This window comes from Magnolia sinica, chromosome 19, assembly GCF_029962835.1.
Source record: "Magnolia sinica isolate HGM2019 chromosome 19, MsV1, whole genome shotgun sequence".
NCBI lineage: Eukaryota > Viridiplantae > Streptophyta > Magnoliopsida > Magnoliales > Magnoliaceae > Magnolia > Magnolia sinica.
In genome coordinates, this window is record NC_080591.1 from 20,644,716 (window position 1) to 20,661,779 (window position 17,064).

General features: G+C 40.2%; 1 protein-coding gene across 7 annotated transcripts; it reads right to left on the bottom strand.

Annotated features, from left to right (window-relative positions):
• Positions 1-5,755: 5,755 nt before the first annotated feature.
• LOC131234798 (protein S40-7-like) lies at positions 5,756-14,376 on the bottom strand. Of its 7 annotated transcripts, none has more exons than XM_058231758.1 (3): positions 13,592-14,376; positions 6,945-6,993; positions 5,756-6,048 (listed from the first exon to the last, which is right to left on the bottom strand). In XM_058231758.1, exons 1-3 carry the CDS (start codon positions 14,250-14,252, stop codon positions 5,916-5,918), a joined length of 843 nt encoding a protein of 280 aa, XP_058087741.1. In that variant the 5' UTR covers positions 14,253-14,376; the 3' UTR covers positions 5,756-5,915. The 7 variants fall into 7 exon arrangements, 6 of the variants coding, with proteins under 6 accessions (XP_058087741.1, XP_058087743.1, XP_058087739.1 ...); XM_058231760.1 differs by lacking the exons at positions 5,756-6,048; positions 6,945-6,993 and adding exons at positions 8,368-8,412; positions 8,787-8,848; XM_058231759.1 differs by lacking the exons at positions 5,756-6,048; positions 6,945-6,993 and adding exons at positions 11,099-11,360; positions 12,431-12,570.
• Positions 14,377-17,064: the final 2,688 nt, after the last annotated feature.

Sequence of the window (17,064 nt, forward strand, 5' to 3'; positions counted from 1 at the left end):
TGAGTGGCAAATCAAATCTGTTCTATTTCATCCAACATCTCTGAACTTGACTGTCTAATGCTCTAATTGGGGTCATTAAATGCAGTATGACGAACCGGATTGACACATATCGATCACCCTAGATCTTGACCACCCAAAGTTCCCATCGAAGCCTATTGGACATCGTATGATGGGTCAAATCTATCCCAAGCCATCCTAGATTCTGTACACACCACACTTATATGAACGCCAAAAGGCATGTATGTCTGTTAAACACAAAATCCATTAAAATAATAATAATAATAATAAATAAATAAATTCAAAAACTTCCAAAAATATCAAATGTGTTTGACAAATTATACACCGATTAGTTTCTCATACTCAGTGGATGTCAACGCAACAATAAATTTAATTTCGGTTTAATGATTTCACCTAAAGATCAAAAAAGTATACATAAGATGGTCAACCTAAACTCACAACTTCAAGCCAATCATCTCAGGAAAATGATAGATCTAGAATATTTTGTTTTCATACCTGGATTAGCATAATCGCACTCCAACTTGTGAAAAGAGTTTTTACAAACCATAATGACAAAATTCAGACTTTGATTGGTTAAAGCATAATTCAGACAACTCTATTATGGGACACCTTCAAAATTATTGCATTGTAATGCGAGAGATCTGTAAAGCTGCAAAACGCTCAGGCAACTGCCCATTACAAACAATACGCTTGCAACCGATACTAAGGCATTATGAGGCATCGAAAAAACTACTCTTCCAGATCCAACATGTGTTATTCTAGTAAGGTCATGCATGCGTAAGGGCTCTAACCACTCAAACATCTAACTCAATAGATTTCTAACCACTCAAACATCCAACTCAAAAGATTTCTTCAATGTGTACGTCGTTTAACGGCGTGAAAAGGTTGCAATCAGATATTGCAACATTTTCCCCACCCTCATGAATTGTCTGAGTTAAGCTTCTAACCAAGAAAGCTTCTCGATCATGACACTCTGGCAAATGGAGGAACCAATCGCCTTTCCATTTAATCCAAGTGGGGTGTCCACTCGCTTTGGCATTTGGTTGTACCCTAACTTTTGCCAAAGGGGGGCATCTATAGACACCCCACAATTAAAACATGACCACGTGACTTCATAACTTTGGTGGGCACTCGATTCGAGCGGGTGCGCACGGTAAAATCGTCACAAATATACAATCAACAGTTTGGATCGAGTCAGGGTTAGCCCAGCACCATGTTAAGTGTTGGCTTTGTTGAGCGCTGACTTTTTGCCCAAAGATGATGGTTCCACAACTGTCTTTGGCAAAAAAAATGTTGTACACTAAGTTTTTGTGGGAAATTTATTACATGTGTTGGCCCAATCAATGCACTCCAGCGTAATCTAACTTTGGCCCGGCTCGTGTGTTGTACCAATCAACTACTCACCTTTTGGTTTGATTTACACAAACCTAGCTTTCAGACGAACCTACAATTCGGGTGGTGTGTTGGACCAATCAATTACTCACCTTTTGGTTCGGTTTGCACAAGCCTATCTTTCAGATGAACCTGAGGTTTGGGTGATGAGTTGGACCATAATGAACGCTCTGGTAAAGGTTACACGACCCTAATTTCTGTAACAAAGCTATGGCTTGCGAGAATTGACCCTCCTCAAATCTTTCCATAGGTCCCTCTAAAACCATCTATAAAAGGAGGTGCTTGCCTTTAGAGTCTAGGGAAGAGCAAGAGGTCCAGAGGCGAGAGAAAGCTCCAAAGAGCGACAAGAGAAAGCTCCAAAGAGCGACAAGAGAGCTCCAGAGAGCCGGTGAGAGAGAGTGAAGAGAGTTCTGAGATGGAAAGCGATCTGTTTACGATTCAAAGATAGAGACTTTGTCTCTCTCGATCCTTCTATTCTATTTCAATTTCAAAGCCAAAGTCTTATTCTCGATCTATTCTTTTCTTGTCTCTATATTCCAAACCTTTGCTTTCGACATTTAAGGTAGTAGGCTCTGCTCTGACATCACATAAAGTATAGTCAACAGTCACCTATCTTCAGGATTTTTTGTATCATAATACATGACTTAAAAGAGCAACTGAAAACTCCATGTTATTTTTCTTTTATGTATTTCCATTAGAAAAGTTTTTTTACTATTTCCATTTTGTTTTTATTTTATCTTTTATAGTTTAGACATATAAATCTTAGTATTTTACTGGAAGTTTCTTAAATCCCCTTTAAAAGTATAAAGGCTGGCAAAATAGAGATCATGTTTGACACAGGTGATAAAATGGTACCTAACATTTTCTTTTTTCCGTAACTGAGACCCTTACCTGGAATCCATGGCACAAATATATCCAAGAGTCACTCGATTCGAGAATTCTTCAGTTTTTTCGATCTCTAAGTGATTCCACATATTCTAGCCAACCGTAGATTCTTGAGCTTTTATTGTCTAGTGGCAACTTTGATTAATACATGAACACGAGTATGTTGCATGAGATTTATGAGTAGTATATATATAATATTAAGTTTCTTTTCTCAACCCCTCCGCAAGGTTCAAGTATGGAAGTCTTAGTTATGAGTTTCACTAGATTTGGATGAACTTTGGATCTGGGCCTTCATACACTACTGTCGTATCAACCAAGCACCTAAAATCATTATCCTTTTCTTCTCAACCCCTCCACGAGGTTCAGGTATAGAGGTCTTAACCATGAGTTTCATCGCATCTGAATAGAGTTCAGATCTAGACCTTCACATGCTATCATTCGTTTCAACTGATCTTACACACACACACACACACACACACACACACACTGGTCGATCTTACAATGGTGATTGACCATTAAAAACTTCTTGTGGCCCACAAAAGCTTTGGATCAAGATGATATTTGTGTGGTCTCTTCATTTGGGTGTCCGTGACATTATCAATAGGTTGGATGGCAAATAAACATTCCAGTGGAATCCACGAAGCTTTAATGGTGGGAATTCAATCATGATTGTTTCCTGTGGTGTGGTCCACCTAAGATTTAAGTCAGCTTCATTTTAGGGATCATGCCCTAAAATGAGCTTTCAAAATGGTTGGATGGCATGGAATTAAGGCCCGTACATCACTATGAGGTGCACAGTTAGGGGTCCCATCCACCTTGGTGGATCCGGGGTCTCACCTAATCTACTCCCGGTTTAGGTCAATGATCAAACCATTCTTAATTTTTGGTGTAATCTCAAATTAGGCCGACAGCCAAAAAATCAGGCTGGCTTGTGATTTAGATGACCGACACCTAAGAAAACAGTTGGGAGAGACATCCACCATTCATTTTTACAAGGTCCACCATGATGATTACGTGAAATCTAATTGAACTATTAGATGCCATACAAAATTTTAATTTTATGCCCAAAATATAAGACGAAACATGATTTAGGCGGGCCACACCGAGGAAAACAGTTTGGAAGGTGGGTGTAACCGGGTACATTGATTCCAATCATGCGATTCACCTAAATCATAGATAAGATGATTTCTTATGGCTAAGCTGAAAATTGAGCCATGCAACTGGTGATCAAATTGGATTTTGAAAACACATCAAGGTCGGGCCCACATAGCCTCTGGTTTCCTGTGCCTTCGTATCGGCTGTGGAAGCATCTTCTCCCGAATCCGAAAACTGATAATGTTATTTTCCACTCCCGAATGCCAACAGAGGTAAAGAAAAAAAAAAAAATTCATTATCCCAAAACGAAAATGTTACTTTTCGAATCCCGGAGGTATAAAAAAATTTTAAAAAATGAAAAAATAAAAAAATAAATCGTTATTATTATTATGGCCCACAGTTTTCAACGGTATGGCCCACCTGGACCTTGGATCTGCCTGATTTTTTTTGGGCTAATGCTTTAAAATAATCTGGCCCATCAAATGGGCGGAGTAGATACCAAACACATACATCACAGTGAGGTCCCATGGTGGGCCCCACCTGCCTTCGTTTTCAAGTACGTGCAGCAGCAGTAGCAGCACGTTGCTGCATATATCATATATTCTGAATTTTCAGGTAAAAACTCCAATTGAATAAGCATAATTTTTAGTCATGGTTGATCTAAATCGGAACCCATAATTTTGACGGTTAGATTAGAACTAACCGTATTCCATGTGTGGCAAACGTGCGACGCTCGATTATAACCTTAGATTCCACGTGATCATATGTGGTCCACTAGATGAAGCATGAGCGAATCTAACCATGTGGTCCAACATAGACCTGTGCTTCACTTGATTGTCACCGTTCGGCATACACATGTTGAGCCAAACGTATCTATTCCTAATTGTCCGTTAGTAAGGTACCAGCCGTGGATTTTCTCAAGTCATTGTCCTTGTAATTGACCACCACGTGTAAATTTCACACTTGTGGTCCACTTTTAATATCTATCACACAATCGACAAAATAAATTTAAATATGACGTCGATCATATAAAATGGTGGGCCACAGTTACTCTTTTAATTTAGACGCTTCCTAAAAAACTAACAGAACACCACATGCGATTTCCCACCTTTTATAAGCCACAACAAATCTTAGGCATTATAATTTCTTGGAATCACTTGCTACTCTAAAATGGGAATGACACCATACCAAGGAGTGGTAATGAGCTGGGTTGGGACCAGGCCAGACCAATCCTAAAGACTCAAGGCTGAGCCTGCGCTCAGGACCCGCCCAGCCAGAAAATTGATTAGATCCCTATTTCCTACTTGAATTTTCCTCACCTATCCATTGATCAAGTGGGCCACACATGCACAGAAATAGACAATTTAGAGGAAGAAATAGACATATCATAGGAAGTACACGAGTCAAACCAAGTCGAGCTTGGCACAACTCAGCTAAGCTCAGCCAACAGCCAACCCCAGCTCGAACTTGGCTTGGCTCAGTCCTTGAGCTTAACTGGTCAACTCAGCTGTAGCGTGGGCCAGCTCGAGCCAAATTCAAGCCTATGTAACATTTTTTCAAATACATAAATTGCATCTTCAATCTCTCACACTTTAAATACAAATCACTAAGAAAACTTTGCAGACATTTCATCAAACGCTCGGCAAACAGCATCAAAATCAATATACAGCATCAAAATCAATATACGAGGACAGTCCTACAATGTAATTTTGTAATTTTTATTTTTTTGTGAGGAATTGATTATTCAATCTTCCCTCAAACACCCATTTTGAGAATACCAATTTTTTATTTTTTTTGTGAGGATTTCATTATTCAATCTTCCCTCAAACACCCATTTTGAGAATACCTCGATGTGAAGACAGTCCAAGAAACAACACTTCATTGAGGCATTTCATCAAACACCCGGAGAGCAACATCAAGATCAAAATGACCAAGTCACGAGCCGATGCAAGTCGGGTTCAAGTCAATCTCGAGCAAGCTCAAACACGGCTCCAAATTTTTTCAAGCTCCAAAAACCAACTCGACTCAGTCTGAATCCAGTTTCGAGCCGAGGCAAGTCGAGCAAGCTGAGCGAGCTAACTCGACTTGTGTACAGCTTTAGGAAATAATGGCTTGAGCCCAAGCGGCACAGCCTATGGGCCAAGCTAGTAGGTCCAAGCCCACCCAACACTAGGTCATGCTGCTCCGGCAGGGTGGGCCACCCAGCCCATTGCCATCCTTAACCACAGAGATGGAGAGTAACTACTTTAAAATAAAATACAATTCACATACAACTAATGGATAGAATAATCCAATGTGAACTCTCCTAGGAATGCTGAGAGTTTTAAGTGTCCAAAATCACAAAAAATAAAATAAAATTTAAAAAAAAAAAATGCACCACATGAAAAAATTATGCCGCGGTAGTTGGATACGCAAACATGGCATGCCCAACATAGAAGAATGACAAAGTAGCAAAAAGATGAAAGCATAACTACCAATGTCGTAGATGGCAATTGCTGTACAGTCCCCAGTGATGACTAATGCGTCTATATACCCCCGGGTGGCCCATGGTTCAATGATCCAAACCGTTGTCCCAACGGGCCAACATGGTAAAAAAGAAAAGAAGAGAAAAAAAAAATCTCCTTGACATAACAAAATCCCATTCTTTCCATTGGCAGCCTGAAAATAGATGGTTAATAAAAGAAATGCATCAATGATCAATCAACATTCAACTGGAGAGAAGAGGCCAAAGGATGGACGGTTATGACATTCATTGGAAGATTCTAGATCATGGCCCATCCACTATGGGCCCATCATCTCAACCTTCGATCTACGATCACATACTTCCTATGCCCCAAATGTGGGACAGACTACCATGACCTGCACCATGATTAACCCATTGTGTATAAAAATGCTAACGCAATTATGTAGGGGAATACAACTTTATACCATAGTTCAAAAACTCAAAAACTCGATTGGATGTCTAGCCAGGTTGGGTCAACTCGAAGACTCGACTGAGGCTTTAACCTGCTCAACTCATTTTTTTGGTTTAATACATTTAAAATTGTTTAATACGAATAAAATAAATTTAGTGCAGTGGTAGCATGCTCTGATAAATGTGAAATTGTAGTGCAGTGGTAACATGCTCTGATAAATGAGGTCACCGCTCCGGCTTGCACAAAAACGCTTTTTAGTTTCACAATAGAACGCCTACTAATTTCACAACAAAAACCCAGCTGCTTGGGCAGTGACTCGGGCGAGTCATGCAAGTTGAATTGAGTTGGCTAAGTTCTCCAAACAACTAAATGATTCTTGCCAAGATGCGGCCGAGTCACGCCAGTCAGCGAGTTTCCATGTGACTCAGCTTGATATCCCATCGAGTCGAGTTGACTCGGCTGAGTTTCAAGTTGACCCACTGAGTTCTAGAACTATGAATTATACAATTGCTATTGAATGATCAAGGCAATTGCATAGAAAACATGCAGAAAACATAATAGAAGTTATGACAGTAACATAACATGAGTAAAAAATGCTATTAAAAAAAGTAGATATAAATAAAAAAAAGTAGCTTTTACCGTATAACCTCTCGACCCCATTGGAACCTCCCTCTTTTTTCAGATAACCCTGAAAAATGTGTGAGAATTTTGACCTTTCATGAATGGGATGGGATGCATGAAGCTTGAAATTGGTTGATAGTAGCAAACCACAAATGGCAACACCTCCTAGGGTTTAGAAATCATAATCCTAAAAAATCTCACATTCAAGGAGCAGCATCTAGATTTGAGAATCATAACCACATCATTCCCCATGAGAACCCAGGCCATTGAAGAACAACATTTTTAGTTAAGCTTGTTCAAAATTTACACATTCCTAACCAGTTTTTTAGGTTACTTCAAGATTATATGCTTTGGAGGTGTTTTACTCATACAACCGGCAACCTTTGCTTGTAATATACATTGATACGCTATCTTTTCTGGGAAGATAGTGTACCCAAGGCATGCAATAACGGTAACAGCCAGCATAACAGTTAGCCATTGAACCATTAGGTTACAGCCCTAAAAAAGTACAGAGAGAGAGAGAGAGAGAGAGAGAGAGAGAGAGTATGTGAAAAAATACTCTAAATATTCCAAAAAATTAGATGATTCCAAATATCTATTCTTTTCCAGTTTTGAACATGTTTATGATTCTTAGGTAAGAATGTTTTTTTAAAAGATTCTTAGGTAAGAATGTTGTCTCAAACTGCCTGAAGATATATTAACCTAAGAGGCTTAGACTGACTTCAAAACTCCTAGATTAAATATACGAAATTTGAAGAGGGGGGGGGGGAGAGAAAACTTAAATTCAGATGAATAGTTTCAGGCTGATTTGGGTACACTCGAATAACCCCAAAACGGCCCGAAATTCATATGATACCACGGATGCATATCCTAACCATTTGACATCATTTCCTTCGAAAATTTTGAGGAAAATATTTTTTAAAAAAATCAAATGAATAACGTTAGGCCGCTTTATGACCACTCGAATGCCTCCAAAACAGGTTGCACTTAATGCAATCCTTGGAATTCATCCCACTAATGCACATTCCTAAGTAATTGACATCATTTCCCTCGAGAAATTTAAGTAAAAAATATTTAAAAAGAAACAGTCACTATTCATCCTTAAATTACCCAAATTTACTGAAAATACCAAAAAATAGAAAAAGAGATTAAAAAACATTGATTTAGCGCATGCATGTGTGGATCTAAACTCCAAACATGTATTTGAACAATCCACACTCCAAATATTCTACAAAGAAAAAAAAAAAATTTGAAAATTACTGAAAATTATATAAAAACCAACAAAAAACATTTTTAATGAAAAATTTTACAAACATGGCCAAATCCAACACAAATCTAGCAAAATTTGGTCAATTCGATAATATAATGTTGAATTAATACATTTGTAGCAAGCAAAAAAATGATTTTTACCTATTTTTTTGATTTTTCCCAAATTTGGCCTCGAATCTTCAATTCTTCAAAAATGGCTTAAATCTTGTGTTTTAATCTTCAAAAATTGCATATAGTTGAAATGGGTTAAAAAGTCTCAAGAAGCAAAAACATCAAAAAGAGAAGAAAATAGGGAAAATGAGAAACAACCCCCGAAGGCAAGTTATACATGCATAACGGCCCTCGGTCGTCACACATGGTCATAACAGACCATTACGGGCCTGTTATGGTCCGAAATTTTTTACGCAGGCCGTTACGACCGCGTATTAGGTAATGGCCCATGTTGTTACCATTACGTAATGGCCGTTACGTAACCATTTGTGAGTGTACCTTCCCATGTTCCTTAACAATGAAAATGAGGGAACCAGCCAAAAATAATAATACAATAATAATAAAAGAAGGAAAAACACTATGAAAATTGGATAATAATACCAAGTCTATTGCCTGGATGAATTTCCCTATGTAAATCAAGGGCCTCATGCTCCCAATGGTCCCTATTAGTTAAGGACAAATGATCACATATTAGTCTATCTATTGGAACTCAGAAACTTATTTTTAAATGCAAAAGGATTCCATGATAGACTTGAGAATTCTTTTGAATTTAAACGCGACAATACTTTGATCACTAATGCAACCGGAAGCACCGGGAAGCAATTGGATGACAAAAGATCTAGCAACAGACTAAGATCAATGGCAAAACATTGCCCTTCAATGCAACACATGCAAGATGATGAATATTATCTCAGGAGAAGAAAATTTTTTTTAAAGAACTTCTATTCTCAAAAACAACACAATGAAACTACTCGGCTAACAAGTCTCATTTTTAATTGCTAAGTAAAGAAAACCCTAATACTAATGAAAGACTAAAATACCCATGCTTATTTTACTTAAGCAACAGTATCTTGGACATTACAAGACTTAAAAGGAAAAGCAAAAAACAAATAACAAATAAACACTAATTCTAAGCTATTATGCGTGAGAAAATGGGTCTCACATGTATGATCATGTGGGGCTCACATATGAGATAATCAAACCACGCATGATTGCATCAATCACATAAAATCAGTTGCATGTGATCATTTCTCTTTGTTGAAATACCACTTGGTTCTACTTTAGTAGGCTAAAGTGCATGGAGATCTCCCATAGGTATTTTTAATACAATTATTTTACTGAGTCTAAAATCGAATACGGGTGTCTCCCGTATGTATGTTTAGTTAAACACTTTTCGCATCGCGAATTACTAACCTTTGATCTTCTATCCATGTGACCTTTCTAAACAGTAGCCAGATTAGATCTCCATATTTGTTTTGAGACGGAGCAATGCAACCATTGAACGGCGGCAGAGAAGAGAATAGCAGCAGCACCATCAAACCACCTCCCATTCCCTATCATCCCATCAATACAACGGAAGATGGAACCTGATTCTTCTCTCACCGCCATCCTACCTAGGGCTGCAAGACCTGAACCCGACGGAACCCAAAACCAACTTCAGGTTGGGTTAGGTCAGGTTGTCAAGGTTCTCGGGTTGATTTCAGGTCGAAAAATGCCAATGCAATTTGAATTTGAGTTGGGTTCGGGTTGAGCAAATGCAGGTCAGGTTGGAAACAATCACAAATTTGGGTCAGATTGGGTCAGCTTGAGTCGAGGTTGGGTTGAGTATAGAGTTCAGCTTGGGCACCTTCGGTTGGAATTTGGATCAGGTTGGGTCCTCTTGAGGTCTGGTTGACCCTCAACCTGACCTAACCCACCCAAGTTGCACCCCTAGTCCTACCCATCCAATCAATAACTTCAATGTGTGGCAGCATGAAATAGACTAAGCTTGTACTCCTAAATAACATCCAACTTTTCAGGAATTGACATATACATAGATTGAGGAATGATTATGAATATATTTGACAACGAAAGTAAAGATGTAAAAAAAAGTTTGATTCACTCATAGAAAGCTATTTGAGGGTTTTATTGTGGGAGATAAAGGAATGATAATCTCACATCTGCAAGTTGCAATGATCATCTAGCTTTCACGATGTTAGTGCTACTCAAAGTCCAAAACCTTAAAGGCATCCTTAGATGTTTTGAATCAGTTTCGGGTTTAATGAGTCAACTTAAGAAAAAGTGTGCTAGCAGGCATTGGGGTGAAGGATAACAGGTTGGCATCTTACACTGATATTTTAAGGTGTCAAAGGGAATCCCATTTTACTGTTTTGATCTTCCATTGCGATTAAGTGTCATCATTAGCTTGATGGGTTTCAATGGTGGAATTTATGGAAAGCGCTTTCCGACGTGAAAAACATACCCATTTACTTTCTAGGTAGGACTACTCTCATTAAGGCTACTATGGAAATTTGTTAATGCACTTCATCTCTCAATTCAAATTGTCTACTTCTATGGTTGATAAAAGAACTTCAAAAGGGTTCCTGTCCCAAAACTTCAATTCAGTCCATGTCTCCTGCATTATATGGTGGATGCTTGCATTTGTTACTACTTTGTTTAGTGGAGAAGTTAAGGCGTAACTCAACACAACCTGAGGCTACATTTGGTGTTCGTAGTTACTAAGGTTAACAGGATGTGGCATCATCAATCATGATCGATGCAAGAATGGGAAGGTCCCGCTCTCATCTCAAATGTGGCTTGGGATGTAAAATGGAACCTTCTCGGTTCCCAGTGCATACAGGATGCTTCGGGTCATACCGACAACACAAAAATACCCAGTTGGCATTTCTTACTTTCCTCAATAATGTTGAAAATGTTACTTAAGTGTCATTTCCATTCTTTGATTGATACCAACTAGACTGTGATGCCCAAATAGGATCACTTGGTTCACTGCAGCCATGTAACCCAACCAGGCTTCAGCATATTTTTCTCCAAGCTTTGAATGAGAATCCTCATTTTCTATGACAATGCTTGCATAATATTTTTTTAAAAATTAAAAAATACATGAATAAATAAAATTTTCACAATGTAATTGTTCTAATAAGAAGAAGAAATCTTTCACAATATAATGCCAACCTGCACATAAAAGATAGCAAAATATTAAAACAATTACAGTTTCCAACCAATCTAGCATAGTCAAAGATAAAACACAAAATGATAAATAAATAAATTTTAAATTTTAAATTTAAAAATAAAAAATAAAAAAAAATAAAAAAAAACAAGTTCTAGTAAACGAATTTTGACTCTTATGGTTCTCTCTAGTCCTGGACATATTGAAATCGTCTCAAAGATTAAGGCTCAACTAAAAACATCAGGCAAGACAAGAGATAATGTTTTAAAAAGTACAAAACAGGCACATCATGTCCACAACTCAATGCCAACGATGCACATCCATGTAAAAGTTCAAGAACACACTCTTTGGAGTCTTCAGTCCCAATGGAAATCCTACAACTGAGTCATAAATCCTAAAAATCAATATTTAAACCTTATCTTCATAAGATCTCCTCTGCCAAAAATTCAGAGAAGATAATAAACCATTTAAGTTTTCATGCTAAAGTACAATTCATCTTGAAGGTTATACTGAAATCTTGAAAGGCACAATAAAATGTGTTTGACTAGCGTTCTTTGGCCTGGGCCTATGTGGTATTCCGCTACAACTGATGCCAAGTCAAACTTCCATGAGGCTCATCAGCATTACTGCCAGTCAACTAGGAGGCTGAACCACTGAAGCAAGGTGCTTTAGCATACTAGCCTCCTACTCAAGCATATCCACCCAGAAGTAAGCCTCAAGTCCAATGGCATAATATAGAAGACTATAACACTTCTATTAACAAACAAAAAGATTATAAAAATAAAAATAAAAGGACGTAACCCACTTTCCCGAGCATGCTACTCAACTGACCCAAACTTTTCCTAAATCCGAAGTAGGAATACAAAGCATGCAAATGGCTCAAGCATTGAGAAACATCAAAACAGTAGTGGAATCATATCCATCAATCACTTACAGTAGAAACATACTCTACGAGCTAACATCTGGATGTTTGGCGCTACACAGACTTCCGAGCAAAACAAACATGACATTTAAGTTTGGCTAGTGACACTTAGTTTAGACTGTTTATGCAACTCAAGGAGGACCAATACCATACCCAGCTTGGATAAAAATGGACCAATATTGCATTCAGTTTGGCTCTTTCTTGCCTAGTCACATTAGAAAACTGATTGAGCAAAACCCCACTCGAGAAGCCACATTGGTGGACTAGCCTTGGAGTAGCAAATGAAGAGTGAACTACAAAGAAGCAACAAAGAATAATATAAGTCATTTGCATCATGAATCTCTACTCGTAGCTTGCTGCAAGTAGACAGTTCAAAGGAGAAGGTTCCAAGGAAAAGGGCCAGAATGAAAAAATCAAGGAACAAATTCAGGGCTTTGTTATTTATTCTAAAAAATAGTGGTTCATGGTATACTCGTATTGACAACTTTAGGATTGCAGAATCCAAAACCATATCAAGTGGTTTTTCATTTTTGTAATTTTGTCACTCTTTCATTGCATCTATCATAATTGAGGAAAGTCAAGCCAATTTATGCAAAGATAGATCGAAGAGGTGATTTGCAACACACTTTCCAATCTGGCATGTGTGAGAGATATGGGCAATTGGTCTGGTATGGCCCCACATCAATAGCATTTCATGTGATGAATGGTGCACACGCATCCCGCAAGTTTGCCTTCTCGCTTCTCATGGCATTCACCGCACATCATTTCTGATGTCATTGCACTTTCACAGAGAAGGTATTATAAAGAGTTCTTCCTAGAAGTTCCCTCAGATGCACCACAGCAAGCATGTAATGTGCGAACACATGACCATTGATCAGGAGGGGGCCACTATAGAGACAGACTAAATCCTGAAATCTGCATCGATCGGATCATCCCAATCATCCAATCAATGTAACTTCTGCTGTCAGTCAAATGTGGGCCACTGCTCATTCTTTCAGTTAACCACCCAATCACAGTCACTCCATAGTCCGATCGCATTGATTTTGGGATGTGCCCATCCACAGAAATGGCCCACCAAACCAACGGCAACGATCCATGTTTCAACCATCCTATTTGTGTAAAATTATAACAAAAAGGTAAAAAAAAAAAGAGGGAGAGCGGGATTCTAAACTGAAACATTCTCATTCCGGATTCAAACTGAATATTCAAAATCCAAAATGGGAAGCAGAAAAACCTTCAGTTCCAGAGACTGTCATGGACCCCGAAAAGGAGAATGGCAAAACGGGAATTCCGAAATTATTCAATCAAGAAAACCTGTTTTCTGGAAGACGGCATTCCGCACTCGCCGCAGATCTCTCCCTTTCAGCGTCCGGCCCTTCCCTTCCAGCACCGAGAATGTCGTCATCGGCGACCGTGCGGATCCCCTCGCGACGATCTCGTGCGGCGGAAGCATCTCATCATCACCCTCCCTGTCGTCGCCCTCCTCAAAACCCTCCGAATCCTCCCTCCTGCCAGCCGCCATCGGGAGCATGGGGACGTTGACGGGCGCCGACTGGTGGAATTTCCCCGACGCGGTCAGAGGCTGCGGCCTCGGGATTGACGGGATCATCCTGGAGGAGGACGGCGGCGACGCCGCAATCGGACGGCGCAGGAAAGGGCCGCGATCGTGGCGGTGGACCGCGGTGTCGGGCAGTGCAGCGAGGATGCCGAAATTCTGCGGGCGACGGAACCTTGCTACCCCGTTCTCGCTAGGAGACGGAGGGGGCGGCGGCGTTTCAGAGCGGCGGGAGGATATGCTGGCGTCGGAGCAGCTGGCGTCGGACCAGAAGACATCGTCCTCGTCGAGCTCGATGCCGGATGTGGGGCCCACCGAGGTGATAGACGGCTCTGAGAAGAGGCCGAGGAACCGGCCCGAGGACGGGGATTTCTGGTGGCGGAAAGGGGAAGAGGAGGAGGACGTAACGGTCGATTCCATATCGGATGTGATGGGCTCTACCCGTGCGTAGCGGGCAGGGGAGTTTCGGTAGCGTTTCGGAAGAGTTTCGGCATTCGTAGAAAATGCCAGTTTTTTTTTGGAGGGAGTATGGAAGTGAGTGAGTGGTGGTTGTGGGCAGTGTTTAAATAAGGAGGAGTAATCTAATATACTCGGGTTATGTATGACGCTTGATACACTGGCACTAAGAATTTTACACGTGGCACACATGAACTCAAATAAAACGTCATGTAAATGTACGAAGATCAGATTAGTTGAAGAATCTTAACCTCTTCTGTAAATAGGACGGTTGGATTTTTTAATCTTTAACCGTCTAATAAATGTCCACAAATCTGATAGTCAGATAATCAGAGGAGCTTTTTGCTTTTTTTGTAAATGGCACATCTAGACGAGATAACGTAATTTGGACGGTTTAAATTGACTACTTGGATGTCAGGTGTGCAATTCTTAAGTAATTTCTAAGTGGTTGTGTATCATCCATTACAACCTACAGAGTATCAAAGTTTTGTTATCTTAAATAAGAGAGGGAGTGTGCGGATCCCGAGAAAGAGGATGCGCACTTGCGCGAATGTATGTATGTATCTTTTTCAGCAGCGGCGGGGATGGTCGCACGTGTCCACCTGGCAGGCATGTGAGAGTTAAAGTGATTATTGGATGGGCCCCACTGTGTGTGAAATCAGCTTAATCTGGTTACCACAAACGTGCGTAGAATGTAGATCTTCGTGCGGCCTATTCCAACCGTCCAATTTTTGTGTGTGTTAGTTGAGTGTGCGGCACATCAGATGATCAGTGCAAAGTGATGAAGAATCAAGACTATGGGGCTCGCGAAAAGGACGGCTTGGATCTCACACGGGTGAGGCTTGTTGGCACGTGTGAACCACGCGTGTGAACTTAGCGGGGTTCGGGTGACGTGGCTGGGGATCGCGAGGTGAAGAGGGTGTAATGATTGGTGGTGTGGGACCCACATAAGTCGGCTGGTATGGGTGGCTTTTGGAGGGGGCCATGTGGGGGAATTCTATGAGCCTACGGCTGTGATTTGATTCGTGGCGGGCGAGAATGAACGACGTGGGTCAACTTGGACGGGAGAAAACGGTGGACGGATTTGGATGAATTAGCTAAAGTGCGCCGGAGTTAAACTACCGTAAGCGAGAAACAAGGAGTTTTTATGATATTCAGGCTGCGTACGACGCTTGATACACAGGCGCTTGTAAATTATACACGTGGCATGTATTAACTCAAATAAAACGGATTAAATTATGAACCCGATGATTCTAATAAGTCACAGTTCTGAAATCACGCCTACCTCCGATTGTCGGACACTTGATTGTTGACATAGGACCGTTGGATATTTTTCATTTTAAACCGTCCAATGAGTGTCCACAACTGATAATCAGATAACCAAATGAGCCTAGTTCTTAGCCCATGGTACATCTAAACTGAGGAACATTTTGCAATTTATAAACAATTTCTAAGGGGCCGCGTATCATCGATCACACTCTGGCAGAGTACCTAAGTTTTTCTCGGAAAAAGGGTCGACGAGATAGCCGGAGAAAATTACCACTGTAGACCCCACCTTTTATCCTTCGTCTCTTACGAAGGATCCAAAACATATACATTGCTTCAGATTCTAACAAATGAGTTCCATTTTCCGGTAATCAAGACCGTTAGATCTGTTGGGACCAACTTTGGATGGAGAATACCCAAAGAATCATCTATATTGGAAGATATCATGGGTCAATATCTCGGATCGTTGTTCTAGTTTTATTTTTAACCGTCAATAAATGGGCCTCAGATTTTTAAGGTTAGCCTTTTCTGTTGTGAGAACTTTTAAGATGCAGCCCATCAAATGGAGTACAAAATATACCAATGGTCAGGATTATCTCTCTATGGGCCCATTTGTATGAACTTCAAGCTGAGAGTGTTTGCAGTACGTTCGGGTTTTTTAAGTTCGTACCACTGGGACATATCTTTCGAAGATCAAAACGGTTGACATGGTGGGCCCTACCGTGGATTGTTCATGCGCAAAAACAATTTCAGATGTAAATGTTCTGATATTGAATATCTATTTATTTATTGAACCTGAAGTGTTGCTTTATTTTATTTACTACCCGTCCATTTGTTGTCTATCTACCTAAGCACTAGGAATTTACCATCTTTTAGAGGCCTTTTTGATGCATGGTGATGCATGGAACATCCAGTGTGGTCCACAAAATCAACGGTTTAGATAACTGAACCATGACCCGCTTGTCCTGCCTGAAAGCCGGAGTGCTACTATAGAAACATCGTACCGAGCATTGTATAATAACCTCAAGCGGATATCTGGGGATTTGGACCGTCTATTGGAGGTGGATCTTATCATGGATTAGCTGGCCACTGAGTGAACAATCCTAATCATCTAATCAGTCCATCCTACACAAATGGACGGTTAGAAAAGGAACGCCCAACAGATAAAAATGATCTGCTTGTGACTACCTAAAAAAAATCTAAGAACTTCATGAAAATTTCTTTCCATGACCCATCCTTCGTGGGCTGAGGGTATGGACGGCCTGGATCGCATAACACGGCTGTGTCATGTATAGTGTGCGGTGGTGGGTGGCGCGCATGAACAAAGGGTACGAAGATCTATAAAATGGTGTTGAGGAATTAGCTAACATGCGCGTGGGTGAACCGCACCCTTGCAACAGAGGTTCAATGCACCCACGTAGCAAGTTGCAAAACGTGCCGTAATTGGGTAACCGGCCGAGTATGAGCTATGGACCACTAGCAACGCTTTGGTACTCTGGCAGAGTGTGAT

What these genes read in the sequence shown, in the direction of transcription:
- LOC131234798 (XM_058231756.1), bottom strand. Translation starts at nt 14,252, where the DNA reads ATGGAATCGACCGTTACGTCCTCCTCCTCTTCCCCTTTCCGCCACCAG. An exon ending in TGCCGTCTTCCAGAAAACAG is followed by an intron (nt 8,849 to 13,591) that starts GTTTTCTTGATT and finishes CTTAACTAATAG; the next exon opens with GGACCATTGGGAGCATGAGG.